General features: G+C 60.9%; 1 protein-coding gene across 4 annotated transcripts in view; it reads left to right on the top strand.

Moving 5' to 3' along the window:
• Nucleotides 1-18,003, top strand: part of SAFB (scaffold attachment factor B) — a 31,138-nt gene extending 13,135 nt beyond the window's left edge. For 2 of the 4 annotated variants that reach the window (XM_070624723.1, XM_070624725.1), the window contains 17 exons: nt 1,404-1,466; nt 3,946-3,973; nt 4,882-5,392; nt 5,813-5,862; nt 6,405-6,499; nt 8,212-8,361; nt 8,442-8,524; nt 8,841-8,980; nt 9,117-9,205; nt 10,680-10,786; nt 12,906-13,193; nt 14,148-14,285; nt 14,494-14,536; nt 16,664-16,785; nt 17,040-17,140; nt 17,474-17,540; nt 17,708-18,003. In XM_070624723.1, coding sequence (XP_070480824.1) covers nt 1,404-1,466; nt 3,946-3,973; nt 4,882-5,392; nt 5,813-5,862; nt 6,405-6,499; nt 8,212-8,361; nt 8,442-8,524; nt 8,841-8,980; nt 9,117-9,205; nt 10,680-10,786; nt 12,906-13,193; nt 14,148-14,285; nt 14,494-14,536; nt 16,664-16,785; nt 17,040-17,140; nt 17,474-17,540; nt 17,708-17,837 — 2,205 coding nt within the window. In that variant the 3' untranslated portion in view covers nt 17,838-18,003. Of the gene's footprint in view, nt 1-1,403; nt 1,467-3,945; nt 3,974-4,881; nt 5,393-5,812; nt 5,863-6,404; nt 6,500-8,211; nt 8,362-8,441; nt 8,525-8,840; nt 8,981-9,116; nt 9,206-10,679; nt 10,787-12,905; nt 13,194-14,147; nt 14,286-14,493; nt 14,537-16,663; nt 16,786-17,033; nt 17,141-17,473; nt 17,541-17,707 lie in introns of all 4 variants that reach the window. The other 2 variants (XM_070624722.1, XM_070624724.1) reach the window with 1 other exon arrangement.
• The last annotated feature ends 2,138 nt before the right edge of the window (nt 18,004-20,141 follow it).

Below are 20,141 nucleotides of genomic sequence, written 5' to 3' on the forward strand. Positions count from 1 at the left end.
CTGGTTTCTCTTCAAGGCTTTTTCCCCCTCTGATTAGAAAATAATACAAATGGTAGCAAAAGCCTGGAAACATCCTGAATATCTATCAATAATGGTTAAGTAACTATGACTTAGTAGGCATAATGTCAGTTAAGAGTTAAGAGCATTGACTAGAGGCCTGCCACTTAACTTGCTGTGTGACTTTGGGCACGTTACTTAACCTCTCTGGACCTCATTTGTAAAAATAGTAAGTTTGGAGAGGATTAAATAGATGAATATTCATCACTAGCTTAGAGCAAAAGTCATCGCCCTGGCCAAAGCTTTACCGGAACACAGCCACACGAATCTGACAGTTGTCTGCGGCTGACTTGTCGCCACAGCAGCAGAGTAGAATACCTGTGACAGACCTTCTGGCCTGCCCAGCCTGAAGGAGCCCGTCTCTGGCTCTCGATGGCAGTGGCTGGCTGACCCTGGCTCAGAGCGCTGCCTGGCGCATCGCAGGCCCTGCGGGGCTGTTGCTGCCATTACCGCGAGGCCTGCCGTTCCTGCCAGGAGTACGGTTACTGCTGCTGCGTAACCGTCCCGGAGAAGCGAGGAGACGCACAGGACCCGAACGGGCTCCGGGGCCGTGCACAGGGGAGGGAGGTGTCCTCGACACACGCGTGTGCGCCCTGAGCGTGCACGGAACGTGTGGAGTGCTCGATCGGGGAGGAAGGCGTGCTGGTCTGCTGTCAAGTGACGGCAGTAACGGCGCATGCTCGGCGTGCAGTATTTGAGAAACACACCCCCTCCGGAACAGTGTAGTAATGTTCAGGGCTTTGTGGCAAACGGTCACAGTTATTTTGGGTCATAAACGGTTTTCTGGACCTCTCAGAGTGGAAGCTCCGCACACCAGTGCCTCTTCCACCGCAGAGGGCGTGGATGGCTCGCCCCCACACTCGAGTTTGGAAGTCGATGGCGCCGGGAGGAGGGTTCTCAGAGATGCCAGTCCGGTCTGGGCGGCGGCCCGCTCAGGGGCAGCGGTAGCATCCGGGCTGTGGGCAGGGATGGCGGCCACGAAGATTGGAGAACCCCTCCGCAGCCTGACTCTGGCCGCTGGGCCCCAAGGAGTGGTCCCCACCCCGTGCTCGGTCTGCTTGGCCCGGCTGTGGGGCGCCCGCTTGTGGTCTGTCTCCTGCTGGGCGGAGACGTTTTTCGTGGTTGCCTTGCCTCCTGAAGCCCACGCTGCTGCCGTTCTCGCGGGTGCCCTGCTCTGTCTGCAGGTGCGCCTTGACGTACAGCGTGCCCCTCGCTCAGCATGCAATCGCACTGTTTGGAATGTTGTCATAAGTGAATTTTCATGGCTGTTCCTTGTCACCGTATGCAAGTACCGTCACGTTCCCTTCCTGTTGCCGTGGTAACACTGTTCTCCACTTATTTTGCAGGTAGAGGACAAGGAAACTGTTAACAATTTAGATACTTCATCGTCTGACTTCACTATATTGCAGGTAAATTGTTGTGTCTCAATCATGTTAGAGTCCAGGGGTAGACTGCGTATCTGGAAACCGCTTCTGACATTGTGCGGCCCCCCCACCTGGAAGCCGCTGCCAGGTTGGTTTACTCCGCGGCCCCGTTGAGAGGGATCTTCCTGTCCACTCCGCCAGGTGGAGCGCGCCTGTGGCGTCTCGGCCTCCCCGGGCGCCGCAGCTCAGCTGCAGCCGCGAGCAGGGCGGCGGGGAGCACCTCTCGTCAGTTCTGGGTGGCATCCTCTGCAGAAGGGCGATTAGATGGGACAGTGGGGGCAGGGCGCCTCTACCCAGACAGCTGGATGGGGCAGAGACAAGGGTGCGGGGCGGGGGCCCAGCGCAGTGACAGAACGGCTGGGGCCTCTCGGGGGTTCTGCCCTGGCCTTGGAAGTTCTTCCCGCAGAGGGTGCAGAGGTTTCTTTTGATGACTGTCTCGTCTTGGCTGTTCCGTTGCCATGGGTGGATGTTAACTCTTAGTGGGATGTGGACTAACGCTCAGGTACGAGCTGCCCAAATGTGGGTCTTGAGTTCCCTTTGAAGGTTTCTGCCGGCCTCCTTAGGTGTGAGCTGTTGGAATAAACCAGCTTGGGTGGCTGTCTCATCTTCCTCGGAAAGTGTTGTGAGGAGATGGGAATACAGTCAGCTTAGGCCGGTCTCGCTTTGTTTTCAGTAACGTCACCTGTGTTGCTTAGTTAGCAGGCCCCGTGCAGGCAGGATTTCCAGTGGCTCCTGCCGGGCAGGGACACGGTTGATTACCGGCAAGCCAGAGCCCCAGCCTCGAGCAGCCTGCAAACGTTAGGAGAGCTTGCCGGAGCTCAGCTCACCGTGAGGGCTGATGTCTCTTTCCCACGTGAGGTGACACAAGGCCATTCCCGACTCAGAAGGGAGAGCAGGAGCCGAGGCTTGGCATTTTCTCGAATGTCTTTCTAGGTCAAAGACTCCACGTTGACATGGAAAATACATAACCACTCCTGGAGACAAATAGGAATATATTGGTTTCTCTCTGGGGAAAGTTAAGCAGAGAATTGTTCTGCCTGCAATGATCCTTTCCTTTAGTCAGAGAATCTTAATTCTCAGCTCGTATGTCACATGAAAAAAAAATGATTACAAATGAAACTGTAGGGAAAGTGAGCAGTTTCCGAGGGTTTCCCACAGCGGCAGGTCCGTGCCCAGTGGCAGGCCAGGCTGCTCCCGTCCGTTTACGGGTGTACGTTAAGCAGCTGTGGCGCGAGTTGTGGCTACAGAGATGGATGAGAAGAAAGGATGGCCTCCACCCTCACAGGGCTCATCTTCCCCACGCACACGGTGCCGGGAGAGGCCTGGACCGATGCGGGCTCCCAGTCACGCAGCCTTTGCTGACATCTTAGCTCTGCTGTGTGTCCTCGAGCAAGTCAGTCAGCCACCCTGTGCCAGTCTCCTAACCTGCGAAAAGAAGGGTGACACTAATAGCACTAACTTGCTAGGGCTGTGTGATTAATATATTTATACGTAAGGTGCTTAAATCTGTGCCTAGAACCTCGTCAGCGCCCACCAGTGTGGGCTGGAATTCCAGAAGAATGTGTCTTGAGCAGAGGGAGCCTAGGGCCGGGGACCACAGATTGAGAGAGGCCCTTCCTCAGTGGGGCAGCCACCGGAGCCATGAGGAGAAGCCTTTCTATGAGGAAACAGGCCCTGAGCCAAATACTGAGACTCTGGAGGGCAGGGTCCTGATGGGCCTGTGGGGGAGGAGGTGGCGGGGCCCGCTGCTGAAAGCCTTAGGCCACCGGGGGCCGAGTGCTCACCATGGCAGCAAAGTGCACTCACGGCCATGGGGGCAGTAAAACCAGACGTCCTGCTAGGCGAGGAACAGCGTGATCTGAATTGACAGGCCCTCCAGGAGAGGGCGTGAGGGACCTTTGGGAGTTTAGAGCTGGCCTAGTGGGGCCACTGACGGGAAGGGAGGAGGAAGAGGACTGTGTCATCCTGGGGAGCACAGCTGGGCAAGGATGGCATGACCACGCCAACAGGGACAGGGGCCGCACCACCAGTGCCCATGTCCCCTCAGGCTCTTGAGTTTTCAGAAACTACATGAGTTACAGGATAAAACGATTGTCTGATGTGTAAGTAGAAAGATGAGAGCACGTCTCCCCTTGCGTGTAAGAGTTCAGTCTAGAGGAACAGACAAGCATGTGATCCGTTCATCGCCATGGAAGGGATGGCGTGGCCAGGCTGGGGACAGCAAAACTGGAGGCGAGGCCCAGGCCCTGGAGAGTAGCCTGGAATGCGGGGCCTGGGCCCGGGTGCCCGAGGCGGATGCCGGCCTGCGGGCTCTTCCCTCAAACTGGCAGGGCCTCCGCCTGTTGCCTTTGAGTGTCCGGGTCTGCCTTTGAAACGCTCCCTTTCTAGTCATTGCAGTTCTTAGTGTTACTAACCCGTAGGTGTCATGGGTCTGGCACGGTCTCACTTCTGCTTTTCGTTGCAGGAACTTGAGGAGCCCTCCTTGGAGCCAGGTACTGTTACATGAAAACCTTAGCAGCGGGGTTTGAACCATCCTAGTTCCCACCTTCTCTGATTTGAAGCCTTTAATTTTAAAAAGTTGCCTTACTGTAGTGTTCGTTGTTCTAAAGGTTTACGATCCAAAACATCCAGGATCATAGAGATTGGAAACCCAGCCATATCACCAGATCTGTGAAAGTGGCCAATTCGCAGTTTGCAAAATGAAACTCTCGTGCCTGTTTCAGTGGAAACGGCACTCAAACGTCCGCAGAGTGAGTGTGCACGCCTCTTGAGAGCCGGCACCTCCCACGCAGCAGATCTTGTGATATCGGGCGGTATCTAGCTTGGTGGTGTTGAATCAGGCAGCGCAGGTAGCGGTAGGGAGACGCCCGTGAAACACTGAGACGGAACTGGATTCCGGAAGAGGAAAGAGTGTCTTCACGAGAATTCCAAACCAATGCTATTCACTGTCTGGACTGCAAATATCTCAGAGCACCGAAGGAAGAGAGTCTGGTTTTCATGTTGGACTGTTCTGTTAAAAGAAATGCAAAGAAATTTGGAAATTGAGCTGTCAGTGAATGGTGATACGTTCAGTTAAGCAACTTGGACTTTGGAAGCTAAATTTGGAAGAGTCATGTGTAAACGACGACAGAATGAAGACTGTCAAGAAGCAGCCAGAAGGTTGGGGGTTAACTCTCGGGGATGCTTTTCTCTTCCCTGTAGCGTAGAGGCTTGCCTAGCGGTGGTCGCAGCGCAGGTAGTGTACCCGGTGTGAGTGTGTGTCCCCGCGGGTTTTCCAATCTCTGTGTAGCTAGCTCTTCTCTTCGTGTTAGTGTGGCCGCCGTGCCCGTGCCGCATTTGTGATTGCTTTATTTCCCTGGTAATTAAACCTTGTGCCATTCTATTCCTGTTAAATCCGTAGAAAATGAGAAAATACTCGACATTTTGGGGGAAACTTGTAAATCTGAGCCAGTAAAAGAAGAAGGTCCCGAGCTGGAGCAGCCATTTGCCCAGGATACAAGTAGCGTGGGGCCAGACAGAAAGCTTGCGGAGGAAGAGGACCTTTTTGGCAGCGGCCACCCGGAGGAGGGTGCTTTAGATGTGGCCGGCGAGTCCCCGGGCCAGGCTCAGGCGAGCCAGGCAGACAGCCTGTTAGCGGTAGTGAAAAGGGAGCCGGCGGAGGAGCCGGGCGCTGGCGCGCGGACGGACTGCGAGCCTGTAGGGCTAGAGCAGCGAGCGGAGCAGAGCAGGGGAGCCTGCGAGCCCGCGGGAGCCTGTAGCGAGGAGGCCGCGGAAGCGCCCCCGGAAGCCTCGAGCCCCGAGCCCGGGGATAGCCACGAAGACGGGCCGAAGCTTGCTTTTGAAGCTTGTAATGAAGTCCCTCCGGCTCCTAAAGAGTCCTCAGCCAGTGAGGGCGCTGATCAGAAAATGAGGTTTGTTTTTTCTCAGTTTTAGACCAGACGCTATCTCCTTTTCATGGGTCGTTTAATGACACGCATAAGCTGTTGTCCTGCCATTGGCCAGCCAGACTGATGACACTAGTTTACTGCTAAAGAATGTTTGATTTCTCTTTGTTTATTTTAAGCTGATTACATAATCTTTTTTCTTTTCTCAACCTATCATGGTTGTTTTCTTTAATTCTTCCTAATTATCTTTAGCCCAGCAGAATTAATTAACTCCTGTGGGTCTGAGATCTTATGGTTAGGTCAGATTTCCAATGCCAGTTTGTCGGGGTGTCATTTTTTCAGAACTAAATTTCGGGTAGGTATGCAACCTCAGCACGTGTTTGATAATTTTGAGTTTGTTTCCTCTCTGCTGCTTCCTCCTGGAGTGACATTATCTTTTGTCTCTAGTTCTGTCGAAGATGACTCGGACACAAAGAGGCTTTCCAAAGAGGAAAAGGGTAGGTCACTGCAGCCACCCCCGTCCCCTGGGGCGCATTCGGCCTCGGCAGCGGCCGGGCAGCTGTCTCCTTCGCCCAGATCGGCCTGTGAGCTTTCACGAGCCTTTCTCTGCCCTCTGCGAGGGCTCTGCGGGCCCTGGGTCCTGGGGAGAAGCCCGTCCCCGAGTCCGTGCATCGGCCTGGTGCGGACGTTGCTTTGGCCAGAGCACTTGAGCCCAGCAAGCCGGCCTGACCCTCCTGTTATTTGCAGGTCTCTTGGCCTCAGTGACACTTGCAAATGGAGAAAGGCTTCTGGTTTCAGATATCCTGGGGTTGTCTGGTATTCCAGATTTACCCACAGCTTAACCTTTTACTAAAATGACTAATTGAGACACTGCTGGCCGTCGTGAGGACAGCCGGCCTGGCCCCCACCCCACTGGCTTTGGATGCTGCTGGCATCTGGGAACAAGGCGGGCAGGCGTCTGGTCTGGAATGGCCTTCCCCTGTAGGAGTCAGGGTCTTGTGGGTGTCGTGTTTTTGATGAGAACTTTCGTTTGAAATAGGTCGTAGCAGTTGTGGTAGAAATTTCTGGGTTAGTGGACTTTCTTCTACCACCAGAGCTACAGATTTGAAGAACCTGTTCAGCAAATACGGGAAGGTAAGACGGGGGCTCCCTGGAGAGGGGGCTCGAACGCCGCTGGCGTGCGGCCTGGGCGTGCAGGCCGTGCTCCCCGCTCGTGCGTGCTTTCACGCCGTGCTGTTGGAGCTCACCTTTGCTCATGGGCTGTGCAGGGTCTGCCCCTGCGTGGGTGGCGGTGAGAGGCCTGTGGAAGCTCCCAGGGCCACGTCTGCTTTATATTTGTCCCCCTGCCCCAGCCCCAAGGCACCACTTAGACTTGATAGGGTCTCCTGAGTGCATCTCTGGCTTCAGGACAGACCCTGGGAGGGCTGCAGGGCTGGCGGGAAAGGGCAGGGCCGGGATGTGCGCTTCCGTGAGACCGTGGTGATGACGGAGGGACACTGGTGAGGCTGGGGACAGGGGCTATGAACAGGGCCTCTGGCATCAGACCAGTGGGCAGCTGCCAGTCCTCGCTCTACTGCTCACGGTCGTGTGACCCAGGGCGTGCCACTCACCGTCTGGACGTCATCCCTGCGCCTGGGGCCCTCAGAGCTGCTGCCTCCTTGAGTGGTGTGTAGTCGTAACAGCATTGCTGCCCCTCGCTGGGCCCTCAGCTCACCCGCTTTCCCCCACAGCTGGGGCCGCCTCTCCTCGGCAGAACCTGCCCTGGCGCCCTCCTCACTCCCTCCCGTGCCCGCTGCAGTTCCCTGTTGGTTAGGGCACTTGTGTTGGCTTCCCTCCCTTCTCTGTCTCACCCTCCCCTCCTCCCTGGGCCTCTGGGACTCGCCTCCCAAGTAAACTCCTGCACCCGGGGTCTGTCCCTCAGAGCCAGCTTTGGGGCCAGCCAGAGGGAGAGCCAGCACGGCCCCTCCCTGGTCATAGGAAGGGTTCAGCAAGTCATGGTAGAGAAAACCAGCAGTATTTCCCTTGGTTATCGATGTCCAAGGACGGACAAGAGGAACACTGAGCACGACACAGTTACAGACGTGCCTGACAACTCCCTGGTCTCAGTCGTGCCCGGTGGCCCGTGGGTGCTTTCTGCAGGGAAGTGGCGCCCGGCGCCTGCAGGGGCTAGGGGGCTTGGGGGCTTACTGTGGGCTCAGTGGGGGACCTGGCCACTCGGAAGCCTTCCTTTGGGTCTCAGACCCCGTGTGGCACAGTGAGGATGCCTGTTGGTTCCTGTGGGACTCCTGCGCCATGGTGCCTTCAGCCTGCTGGCGTCAGGGATTAAGATGCTTCTCAAGGCCGCGCGTGGAGCGCTGGAGCACCTGAGCCATCCCAGTGGGGGTTGACACTGTCAACAGTGGGATGGGTCCTGCGTTCCAGTGCTCCTCATGAACCTGTGCTCAGGCCAGGCTGGAGCTGTAGACGTGCCCTCGGCTTTACTGCCCACGTGGCGTGCCTGTGTGTTCTGAACCGTTTCTTCACGAGCGCTCACGTTGAAGGAAGGCCAGGAGCCTCAGCCTTCCGATCCTCTCTTCTCTACCCCACACCTGCTGTCCTGGCCCTAGAGGGACCTGGGGGAGGGCCCTGGAGTGGTGGCCGCAAGACAGCAGCATCGCCCTCCCCTGTCCTCTTCTGCTGCATGTCGGGCACCTGGTGCCAGGGTTTCTCGTGCATCCTCTCCCCGGGAGGAGAGCACCGACCGGCACGTGGGCTGCGTCGGGGAGGGCGGCCTGCGCATCTCCAGCAGTGAACGCCGGGGTCCGGGTGCGGCTTCGTGTCTGAGCCATCGTGCGCTTTCCTTCGAGGTGGTGGGCGCCAAGGTCGTGACGAACGCCCGGAGTCCTGGGGCTCGCTGCTACGGCTTCGTCACCATGTCCACAGCAGAAGAGGCCACCAAGTGCATCAGCCACCTGCACAAAACAGAGCTCCACGGGAAGATGATCTCCGTGGAGAAAGTAAGGGCCGCCCGCTGTCTTCCGGGGGCCAGCCCGGCCCAGGAAGGAGGGGCTCCTTCCACTCGGCTCTCTTCTTTCAGGCGAAAAACGAACCTGCTGGCAAGAAAACCTCTGAGAAGAGAGACGGTGAGGGGAAAAAGGAGAAGTCCAGTAACAGTGACAGGTATGGCTCTTCCCCGAGGGGACTGTGGCCAAGGTGAGCCTCTGCTTTACCTCCCACCCTCCAGGCTCCCACAGGTCGGGAAGACCGCGAGGCCCCTCCCCCCCCCCTTATTTTTTGGCATTTGTCGGAAGATTTCACCGCTAGTAGCTCTCACTCCAGGCCCTCTTCCGGGGCGCTTGGGAAAAGCAGTGGTCGCGTTGCTGCCAGCCGAGGCAGCCTCCTCCCATGTGGTGCTCGGTGCCAGAGGCCGGTTGTGGTGGCGTTGCCCTCAGCATCCCGTGTAACACACTTGTGTGTCCTGGGGTGTTGTTTATAGATCTGCGAACCTGAAGAGGGAAGACAAAGCCGACAGAAAAGATGATGCTAAAAAGGGCGAAGACGGAAGTGGGGAAAAGAGTAAAGATCAGGATGATCAGAAGCCTGGCCCCTCGGAGCGCTCCCGGACCACCAAATCAGGTAAGCCGCCTGACGGGCATGGGAGGCGCACCTCCGCCTGGCCGCCATGGGCTGGCTTCTCCGTGGAGCTGAGTGTTTCTTTCTCGCGAGGTGTTGCTTGTTTCTGACCTTATACCCTTCCTCCTCCTTGCTGCAGGAAGTCGGGGAACCGAGCGCACAGTGGTGATGGATAAATCTAAGGGTGTGCCTGTCATCAGTGTCAAAACCTCGGGATCCAAGGAGAGGGTGCGTGCGCTTCCTAGCTGGGGTCTCCGGCAGCATCCTCATTTCTGTGTGTGTGTGTGTTTTAGAGAATTCTCGGGTGTAATTTGAGAACAATTCTGTGCCTTTTCGAAGTATAGGCATCTTGGACTTTAGAAACAGTCGAGACAGTTCAGGAGCTTTCCTCACCTGCCTTGGGCGTCTCCGCAGCTCTCCTTGCTGCATTCTGACCCCCGTGTGACCCACCCGCCTTTCCTGCCTCTCTAAGCCCTGTCCCCACCTTGGCCCCGTCCCAGACTCTGTCTCCTGGCAGAGGCTCCAAGGAACGCGGGATCCACAAAGTACCTGTCGCGGGTTCTTAGCGCTTCGCTCCGCCTGCCATCGGGCCCGCGCCTCTGTTGACATTCCTATGTTCCCCTTTTGACCACCTTCCAGCCTTGATAGCTGTGGGTCGAGGTCCCCAAGGCCACCCATGTTCCCCGATTCACCAGTAGGAGCGCTGGGCTCAGGCTGGGCTTGTCCTCCCAGCTAAGGTGGCCGCAGTGCTGCGAACACAGGCGGTCTGGGGGACCTGCGCAGGCTCCATTCTGTTCTCTCCCTCCCACGAGGGCTCCCACAGCAATGGAGATGCAGCAACACGTGGGCCGTGCTTCTGTCCAGGGAGCCCACTGGAGCCGCAGCGCCCCAGGTTTCTACCGGGGGCTGGTCACAGGGGCACCCTCTGCCGTGCGAGGAGCAAAATTCCTGACTCCCGGGGAAAGCAGGTGTTCAGTGTGTGCCATAGTTTGCGTGGTATGGGCACAGCGAACCACCCTTACCAGTTAGCTGCCTGCGGGGGCGCTGGGTGCCCAGTTCGAGGCGCCAGCCTCAGGCCTGCCGCACAGAGGGCAGACCATTGAGGCCGTTGAATGGTGGGGATCAGCTGCAAGCCCGCGTTTCACTTCCACAAGCTTTCGGTCTGCTTTGTGTTTGTGCAGACGTTTTAGTATGTTGTGACCTCTTAGTTTTATTTTATAAAAAGTGATTGGAAAATCGTAAAATGAAAGTGTAATTCAGGGGCTAACATGGGTAGATCTCATTAAGATACTGCAGTCACACACATCAGGAGTCCTCGGACACGCCGGAAGGGGCTGCGGCTGGGCGCCCGCTGCGTGTTTAATTCTGAAGGAAAGAACAGGGTTAAGGGATTTGTCTTGGGTGCAAAAGACAAAGGATAAAAAATACTTTTTTGATCTTATGAAAAGTTCTGAGGGGAATACTCATTTCCACCTTGACCTGCGGGAGTGTTCAGGGGTCATGTTTCAGCATTGAACGATGGTGACGGTCTGTGACTTTGAATCATAAGCCAAACACGGGGTCTCGCAGAGGGCGCCTTGTGGCCCCCAGTCCAGAGAGCGCCGGCCTTCGTTTCCAGTCTGCCCGTGGGGTGCTGGGACCCGGACGCACCTGGACCTGGTGTCGTTTCTCCTTTAACTGCTCGTTGTCCTTGGTGATCCAGGTCTCCAAGAGCCAGGACCGCAAGTCGGCCAGCAGAGAGAAGCGCTCCGTCGTGTCCTTCGACAAAGTCAAGGAGCCTCGCAAGTCGAGAGACTCGGAGTCGCGCAGGTGCGTCAGGGGCGGGCCCGGGGCCCTGGGGGTGCTCGGTGCGCAGGCTCGCTGCGCTCTGGCTGCGTCCTGGGGCTCGTTCCAGTGCCTTCTCGTGCAAGTAGGCCCCTGTGCTCCGGAAGATCCGGAAGGTGGCAGCGGGGAGGGGGTGCCTCCTGCGGTGGCGGTGCTCGTCCGCTGACATCCCAGACCCGTTCCCTAAGCTGAGAGGCCTCCCCCTTAGTCAGCCAGGAGACACGTCTTCCTCAGTTCCAGAACCAAACGCAGGTGGAACTGGTCACCCGAGGGACAGTTAATCTTTCTTGTCAAGAAACAGTTCTTAAACTCTAGTTTGAAAAATAAGAACCTTGGGTAAAAAGCCTGGCGGGGTAGGCGTGAGAAGGGCCCCAGGCGCCGGGGTTGGTGCTGCCCCAGCCAGAGCGGTCCGCCTCCAGGGCAGGGCGGCAGGCAGAGGGAAGGGCACTCCTGGTGGCGTAATTGGCACTGGATGAGCGGGAGTGACCCACATGCGTGTGGGAACTGAACACGGTAAAGGCCGTTTCCCACTAGTGACGAAAGGGTGCGCTCTCCCCGAGGGCTTCAGGCCATCTGGCTGTTCCTTGGACAGTCCTTGTGTCTGCAGCTCACTCACGTCACAGACCCAGCAGTCAGCATACACTGATGACTGATCGGGGACGTGAGAAGGAACGTGCGTGAAGGAAATACCTCTGCACGTGAGCTTGCGAAGGCCTGAAAAGTCATAAAGGAGGAGAGAGGGACTCAGTTTACCTTGTGGACAGTGCACCATAGAGAGCCAGGTCGCTCAACAGAGGGGAATCAAGGTGACCGGAAGTCAGTGTCGTAGGGAGAAGATAAGCCGACAGGGAAATGGACAGAAGACAGTCCACGGAAGGGCGCTGCTCGTGGCCAGGAGGCCGTGGGCAGTGGCTGAGCCTCGCCCGATTGGGCTCCCCCGTCGGCTGATCCGGTCACCGTCTGAACTCCGGGGCGGGTGTGGTGGTTGGAGTGAGCGTGTCCATGCACACGGCAGCCCAGAGGGAAGGTAACAGGAGCACACGCCTGAAGCCTCATGTCCCAGACCAGAAATGCCGCTTCTCCGGACCTGCCCAGGGGAACACCAGAAAATGCAGGCACAGGGGTCCGTTTGAGGGTCAGGAACAGCCGAGGGTCCACCTCGGGTGCTGGTTCCGTAAACCGTGGCCTCTCCCCACTGTGGGCTCCTTCCCGAAAGCCTGTTCTAGACACAGGGGCGTGGAAGGGTCCAGGACTTGCTGCGTGAGCTGAGGAGGCTGCAGTCATTTTTGTCACAACCTGGCAACGTGATAAATTCCTGCGGGTACAAATGTGTCTGTAGATGCATGCAGAGGCCAGCCAGGAGACAGCCTGGCGCTGTCTTCTCTGTGACGTGCAGACTGAAGGGAACGCGCTGCAGCATGACGAGTGTGGCTCTCAGAAGCAGAGCTGTCCGTGCCCTCAGCTGCTGCAGCCCTTGCTGGCTGGTAGATTCGTCTGAGTTTATATGTGTCGTCGAAAGACGGCGACTCTAGTGCACCAGCCCCGTTTCATGGTGACTAAGTGAAGCTCCTGGCTTCGGGAGCAAAGATTCTGATGCACACTTACTCCCAGTGAGAAATAAGTTCTGTTTCTTCCTTTTGTTTGCTGAGGAAGATTTGCCCTGAGCTAACACCCGTGCCAGTCATCCTCTGTTCTTTAGTATGTGGGCCACCAGCACAGCATGGCCACCCACAGAGCAGTGTGGGTCCGGCCCTGTTTCTTATGTTTAGTGGGCTGTTCATGGAATCAGATGTTGAATGCCAGAAGGATCTCATCTCAGTTCATATCATAGCTCACACACAGACCCATCCACCCAGCCCTGCCTTTGCTCTTTGCCAGTTGGCTGGTCGAGGGCTCAGCTGGAAGCAGCGCCCATGCTGGCCGTTCGGGCTTCCCGCTGTGGTTTCCCAGAGCTCGGTGGGTCCCACCCTCGTTGTCCCTGCTCCAGCGTGGCCCTGCGGCTCGGGCACAGCCCTGGACGTCCATCTCTGCCTTGGTCTGGGAGGCTCAGCCCACTGGGCGAGGATGTGGCCCCCGCGCTGCAGCCGCTGCCCTTGGCCCGCAGGGTGCGCGAGCGCAGTGAGCGGGAGCAGCGGCTGCAGGCGCAGTGGGAGCGGGAGGAGCGCGAGCGGCTGGAGATCGCCCGCGAGAGGCTGGCCTTCCACCGTCACCGGCTGGAGCGCGAGCGCATGGAGCGGGAGCGGCTGGAGCGCGAGCGCATGCACGTGGAGCAGGAGCGCCGGCGCGAGCAGGAGCGCATCCACCGCGAGCGCGAGGAGCTGCGGCGCCAGCAGGAGCTGCGCTACGAGCAGGAGCGACGGCCGGCCGTGCGCAGGCCCTACGACGACGGCCGGTAAGCTGCGCTGCCCCGCCCTGCCCTCGGCCCCCCGGGCACCTGCTGCGCCGCCCCGGGTCAGTGTCCTGTATGCTGCAGGGCCCTGGGGCAGGAATGGACGATTTGGGGATGCCGAGTAAGCCATTGGGTTCGGGTCCCAGCATGGACCCCGAGGAGGGAGCTTGACACCCAGAGCAGCTCGGGACACACGAGTGCTGGGGTGGGGGGCCAGAGACCCAGACCCCTCCTCGAGGGCCCCTCCAGGCCTTGTCCTCACGGCTGTGTCTGGCTTGGCCCCTTCCCGTCGTGAGGTTGGTCCTGATCCTTGGCCACGCTGAGGGGCGCGGGGCCGCAGACGGGGCCTGAAGCTGGCTGGAGTGGGGCACTGGTCCCCACTCGGTGCTGTCGGAGTTTCTCCCCGTGTGTCGCGACTTGGGGCAGGCGCGATGGCCTTTATCCTGTTTCTCCCGTGGGTCAGATGCCCCTGGAACACACAGCGAAGCCTCTGTAAGGGCCCTCAGCTGCTGTGGGGCTTTCATGCCCTTTCCAAAACCCTGCCGCTGGGGGTCCCTGTGGTCAGAAATGTGTTGAAACTACGTTTCAAGTGCTTCTCGAAGTCCCCCCGGCTGTCTGCCGGGTCCAGTTGGCGTCGGGGCTGAAGGGACGGGCGTGCACTGGACCGCGGGCAGCGGCTGTCCCGTGTCACGTGGCTGGACTGAGGCCGGCCGTCTCGGTGGCCTCTGGTGCGGTCCCAGAGGCGATGCGCAGACCTGACGCCTGCCGTTCCCCGAGGGAGCCCGAAGCCCTTGTGCTGGGGCACAGTCGCTCAGTGGGACCCCCGTCAGCAGGCGGAGCAGAGGATGCTCTCGTTCTCCCAAGGGCCGGGCAGGTGCCGGTTGTGGGGTTCAGTTCACCATTCCCCCAGTGATGTGTCTGGGGAAGAAATGCACTGCGTCCTGTCTTCCTCTCCAGGCGAGATGATGCCTACTGGCCGGAAGCCAAGCGGGCCGCCCTGGACGAGCGCTACCATTCGGACTTCAACCGCCAGGATCGCTTCCACGACTTTGACCACAGGGACCGGGGCCGCTACCCCGACCACTCTGTTGACAGGTCAGCCAGGGTTCCCTCAGCCTGCCCCCCGGGTGCAAGCTTTCTTTGTCCTGGTTCAACCCTCACGACAAAGAACTAAGGTCGGCCTTCAAGGCTCTGCGAGCCCGCCCAGACCCTCGGAGTGTGTGGGCTCCACTGGGAAATGGTTTTGATTTGGGGTCTGACCGCCTGTGCCTCCTCTCCTTAGTTTCCTCTCACTTGTTTTCAGGAGAGAAGGTTCGAGGTCGATGATGGGAGAAAGAGAAGGACAGGTAAGTCGGGCTCCAGCCTAGCCAGTTTCCTCAGAGTTGATGCTCTTCCTGCTACCCGCCTTCCTGGTCTCCCGTCTGAGCCCGAGAAAAGGAGCAAAAGGCAACGTGCAGCCCCCAGTGGTGGCCCGATGCTTTGTGCCTGGTCTGGGCTGGAAACCCAGACAGGGATCCGAAGCCGCCTTTGGCCTTGACCCCGGGGTTCCGTGTGCCCTAGTAACTCAGCACACGGCACTGAAGCACTGTGGAGCCTCACGCAGCTCTGACGGGCTCCCGCGGCCCACACGGGGCGCAGCGCTTCCGAGCTGTGGTCCCCGTGCACCAGGCGCGCGGTGAGCCGCCCTGCTGGGCCTGCGAGGGCAGCGCCATCTCTGGTCCCCGCTCTCTCTGTGGGATTGACACCTCAGAAGACGTTCTCCCAAGAGCCTCGCCCCTTTACGGGGCTCGCGTGGGAAATGGGGCTGAGGGAAGGGGTCAGGGCGTGGCTGGCAGAATTGCCACCCGTGGTCGTGCCCTTTCCGGCCTCCGGCACAGACGCCCGCCCTCCGGAGTCAGCCTGCAGCCCTCCCGTGAGCCTCTTCCCTGCTCGGGGTAGATCTCACGTAAACCGCAGCCCAGTGCCGGCTCCTCTCTGCGGGAGCAGTTGCTCCCCGGGTTAGATGCGTGGGCTCCGCAGTCAGAGCCGGGCTGCCTCCCGGGCCCACCGCTCCGCCCAGCCTGTCCCTAGCGGTGCTGTGACGGTAGTCACGCGGCCACAGAGGGTGGCCGAGGGAGATGAGATGAGCCCGGCTCTGCGGGAAGGGCGGCCCCTTCCTCACACTCGGCTCTTGTCAGTGGCGCTTTTCCTGTGGTGTAGACACTGCCCTCCCGGGGCAGAGAGGGTGGGTCCTTCCTCCTTCTGCTCTCGGGGGTGCCAACGCCTGGCAAGGGGCATGTGCACGGCCTTCGGCCTCGGCGGGTGCCGCTCGGGGCGCCTGGAGAGGATTGTCGCCTTTAAAGTGCCAGGGAGGGGTGGGCTCAGTCAGAGCCGGTCTCTGGAGCGGGTGTGTGCCTTGGACGGGGGCTGCTGCTAGGAGACCGTCCCCTGAAATGCTGGTCCTTGTCCAGAGGTAGACGAGGCTGCCTGAGTCACGAGCTGGGGCTAAAGGCCCGTGTGCAGAAGCCCGTCGCCGGGGTGTCCAGGCGGGCGCATCAGCAGCTCTCCTTAGGTTGCGTCCGACAGCCCCGACTGCCTGGACCCAGTGCTTGTGACTTTGTCCCCCCTGTGGAACTGGCCCCTTTCCTTCTGAGGACGGGTGGCGTCGGATCGGCACACGCGGGGCGCTGAGGGCCTGGGGTGCTGAGAGCTGGCCTGCCCTGGTTCGGGCAGATGAGCAGGGACAGCAGTGACAGCCGAGCAGCCGTCCTGGGGCGGGAGGCCCCAAGGCCACGGGGTGGGCGTGTGGAGCCAGAGCCGCCTCGGCAGCTCCCCGAGAGGCAGCACAGGCGTCCGTCTGTCCCTGCGGCCCACCGGATGGCTGGGCGGAGGGCGAGGCGGCCGCCGTTAAAGCAGCCGCGCCTCCTCCCCATCCTGCCCTCGGGGAATGTGTCCAATGGCCAGGCCCTCCTGGGGCTCTGCCGGCCACGCAGCCTTGCACAGGGACTGCCACCACAGGGTGCGGTGGGCTGTGCCACAGGCGCTGCGACCCCAACAAAAGGACAGGCTGCCAGGCCCGGGAGGCAGCCATGTTAAGGGTTCCCCTGCCCTTTTGCTCTGCTGCCCGGGTGCTGTTGACCACATCGTGGCGCCGGGACCCACCACAGTGTGGCCCCTTCTTGGCGGGCGGGTCGCTGGGCCCCAGCCCCGCTCAGTCCTCCAGGGCCTGACTCTCGGCCCTCCGATATGGGGCCTCAGCCCGAAACTGCCTTGTCCGTCCTCGGCTCTGCTGCGCCTCTGCCTCAGCAGGCCGTGAGCATCCTGCGGGGCCGCGGCTGTGTCGCGCGCGCCGAGATGGCCTCCGTGGCGCGAGACAGTGCACAGAAGGCCGCGCGCTCCGCTCTGAATTGCCGGCCTTGGCGTGGTCGGCCTTTGCCCGCAGCCCTGGCCCAGGGCCGCGCTGAAGCCTGCCTTCCCTCCGCCTCTCTCCTCAGCATTACCCCGAGCGCCACGGCGGGCCCGAGCGCCACGGCCGGGACTCCCGGGACGGCTGGGGCGGCTACGGCTCCGACAAGAGGATGAGCGAGGGCCGGGGGCTGCCACCGCCACCACCCAGGTTTGTGTCCCGCACCCCACTGCTGGGTGGCGGGATCGGTGAGTCCAGCTGCGGACCCCGGTCCTGGGGCTGCGGCGAGGGCCGGCCCCGTGACCCCGCGCCCGCCCCGGTTCGCTCCGAGCAGCATCCGGCCAGGAGCCGGTTCCCGTCCCCCACGGCCCGCGGGGACGGGGTTGGGACACAGACTCCCGCGCCCGGCGCCGTGCTGAAGGCGGGGGCAGGCCGAGTCAGAGATGCCTTTCTCCAAGGGGCAGACGGGACTGGGGGGACCACGGCCGGAGGCTAGAGGATGACCGTGCGTGGCAGGGCGCCGCCGACGGAGGCATGATGGACAGGGACCACAAGAGGTGGCAAGGTGAGGACTGGCTCGGCCGGGACGCGTCTGTCTGGAGAAGCATCTAGAGAGCTCACGCCGCAGCGGCTCTCCGCCATCCCGGGCGTCCCCCGCTTCATGGGGGCAGGGCCATGCTCTCCCCTCCTCGGGGCCTGGCAGGAGGGTCCCCTGACGAGCTTGGGGTAGGGGGTGAAGGAGGGAGGGAGGGACGTGTGGCCCAGAAGAGGGCTCAGCAAGGGCGGCGGGTGGCATAGTGCCCGTGCCTGTGCGGCCGCAGGGGCTGGAGGAGCGGGGCCCCGTGTCCGTGTCCTCTGAGCTCGCGGCGCTGTGTGAGCAGGCGCTCTTGTGTTCCAGGTGGCGAGAGAAGTATGTCTGGTCACTCGGGCCCAGGCCACATGATGACCCGCGGCGGGATGTCAGGGTAAGCCGGCCCTCCTGTGCCCAGTCCCGTCCTCGCACGCTCGCCCGTGGTGGCGGGGCAGTCGTCTGCCTCCGCGCTGCCTCCCCGGGCGCGGGCTGCTTGCGCGGGGCCCTTGGGGACGGGGGCGTGGGAGGGGGCTCCTGGATACAGGGTCTCCTCTCTTCCAGGCGGGGCAGCTTCGCCCCCGGCGGGGCCTCGCGGGGCCACGTGATCCCGCGCGGCGGGATGCAGGGCGGCTTCGGAGGCCAGAACCGGGGCAGCCGGCCCAGCGATGCCCGCTTCAGCCGCCGCTACTGAGCACCTGGCCCGCGGCCGCCGGGGCGCGTCCCGTTAGGAGCCCCTTCAACTGTGTACAATACGTTTTTTTATCTGCTGCCATATTGTAGCTCAATACAATGTGAATTTGTTTTCTGTTTTTTTTTGGTTTTTTGTAATAAACGTGTTTCTGTTCACATACCCTTTATTTACAGCGTCGTCTCTTTATTTCCGCCTCTTTAAGTAAAACGTTGTCACTCTCGCGTCGCCGAGCTGCAGGTCGTCCTCTGCGGGGGGACGGAGGGGCCGCTGTAAGGGACGGCCAGGCCCCAGAGCCCTCCACGGACGGCGCTCAGCTCGCGGCCCGCCAGCCAGGCGGAGTTCCCAGGACCGGCTGGGTCCGACGCGCGGCCACCCTGTCCCTCCGCCACCGGTGCCCTGCGATGCCCCGCAGGTGTTCCTGAGGCGCACACTCGCCGCACGTCCAGGACGCGCCCACCCCGCTCAACACGCTGTTTCCCGTGTGGTGAAAATCTGTGTAGCGGGAGCTTTGCCGCCGTAACCCTGTCTAAGCGTACGATTCAGCGGCTGTGCGTGCCCGTCCACGATGCCCTACAGCCTTCTCCAGCGTCCGTCTCCACAGCCGTTGACCTTCCCAGACACAGACCGTCCCCGTGAAACACGGAGCCCCAGCCCTGGCCCGCCACCTACTTCCTGTCTCTGGATGTGACTCCTGGGCCTCACGGAACAGCATCTGAGTGGGTCGCACACAGCGGTGTGGGGCCGAGGCGTGCCCACGGGCAGTGCCACCTCCCCGGCTCAGCCGCGCTGCCCCCAGGGGTCCCGGCTCTGTGGACGGGGCTCGGAAGAGGTGGCGCAGCGAGGCCTGCCTCGGCTCTGGGCCCCGTCTCTGACACACTGAAGCGGCGTGTGGCCCCGTCTGGGGGCTGGGGATGTACCCACGGCCCAGGCGGCCTGAGCCCGTCCCCCAGGGCCCACAGCGGGGGGCAGGCAGACACGTGACCAGCCCTGGAGACTGGTCGGCCAAATAAAGCCCACTCGACGGGGCAGAGATGTCCCCACCCTGGAACCTGTCCATATGGACCGCACCTGGCAAAAGGCCCTCGAGAGGGTCAACTCTGGGCTCATCCTGGTGGCCCATGTCATCTCAGGGCCCCTGTAAGGGAAATAGGGAGGCGGGACCAGAGGACGGGAGAGGACGCCTGCACCGCTGGCTTTGAGGATGAAGGGCCCGCGGGCCCAGGAAGGCAGCGGCTTTGAGAAGCTGGAAAAGGCAGGAAACCCAGTCCCCTTGGAGCTTCCAGAAGGAACCAGCCCTGCCCACACCTTGACGCCAGCCCAGCGAGACCGCGTGGGACCTCTGACCCCAGAACCACAAGAGAGAAAACTTTTTTTTTTTTTTTAGGAAGATCAGCCCTGAGCTAACATCTGCTGCCAATCCTCCTCTTTTTGCTGAGGAAGACTGGCCCTGAGCTAACATCCATGCCCATCTTCCTCTACTTTATATGTGGAATGCCTACCACAGCATGGCGTGCCAAGCAGTGCCATGTCCACACCCAGGATCCGAACCGATGAACCCCGGGCCACTGAAATGGAACGTGCGCACTTAACCGCTGCACCACTGGGCCGTCCCCAAAACTGGTGTTTTAAGCGGCCGAATCAGGTCATTTTTTGCAGCAGCCACAGGGTAGTGGGGAGGACTGCCCAGAGGAAATGGGGCAGGGTCTGGAACACTCGCAGCTGTGTGACGGGGCTGACGGGGTGCTGCTGGCATCTAAGGGGTGCAGGCAGGGATGCTGCTCAACACCTGCGGTGCCCAGGACGGCCCCGCAGACATCTCCCTGGCCCCGTGTCTGATGTGCAGGAGGGGAAACCCTGCCCCAGGGTGGCAGGCGCCGTGATGGGGCACCCACAGGGTTCGGCCCGGGTGGCAGGAAGTCAGTGGAGGCCTCCCGGAGGAGGGGGCAGGCAGAGCAGGCGTCAGCTAGGAGGAGGGCTAGCCTGGCGACAGCTCGCACACGTCGTGGCAGAGGCTGGTGGTGAAAACCAGCTGTCGTGGGGCCACCTGGCACGAACAGGAGGGGCCGAGGGGGAGGAGGCCGGAGGGCGCCCGTGCGGCGTCTAAGACGGCCCGCCGCTCTCCTGGTCCTCGCTGTGCGTGGCCATGCACTTCCCCGAGCCCTTCCCGCCCACCGAGTGGTCCCTGGACCCACGAGCGTCCCCTCACCCCGATCCGGGCACGTGCCGCGGGCGCTCCTCTGATCAGGGCCAGTCGGTGGACACGAGCAGACCCGAAGGCAGGGAGCAAGTCCACGGCCAAGTACA

Source organism: Equus przewalskii, chromosome 6 (genome assembly GCF_037783145.1).
Source record: "Equus przewalskii isolate Varuska chromosome 6, EquPr2, whole genome shotgun sequence".
NCBI classification, from domain to species: Eukaryota; Metazoa; Chordata; class Mammalia; order Perissodactyla; family Equidae; genus Equus; species Equus przewalskii.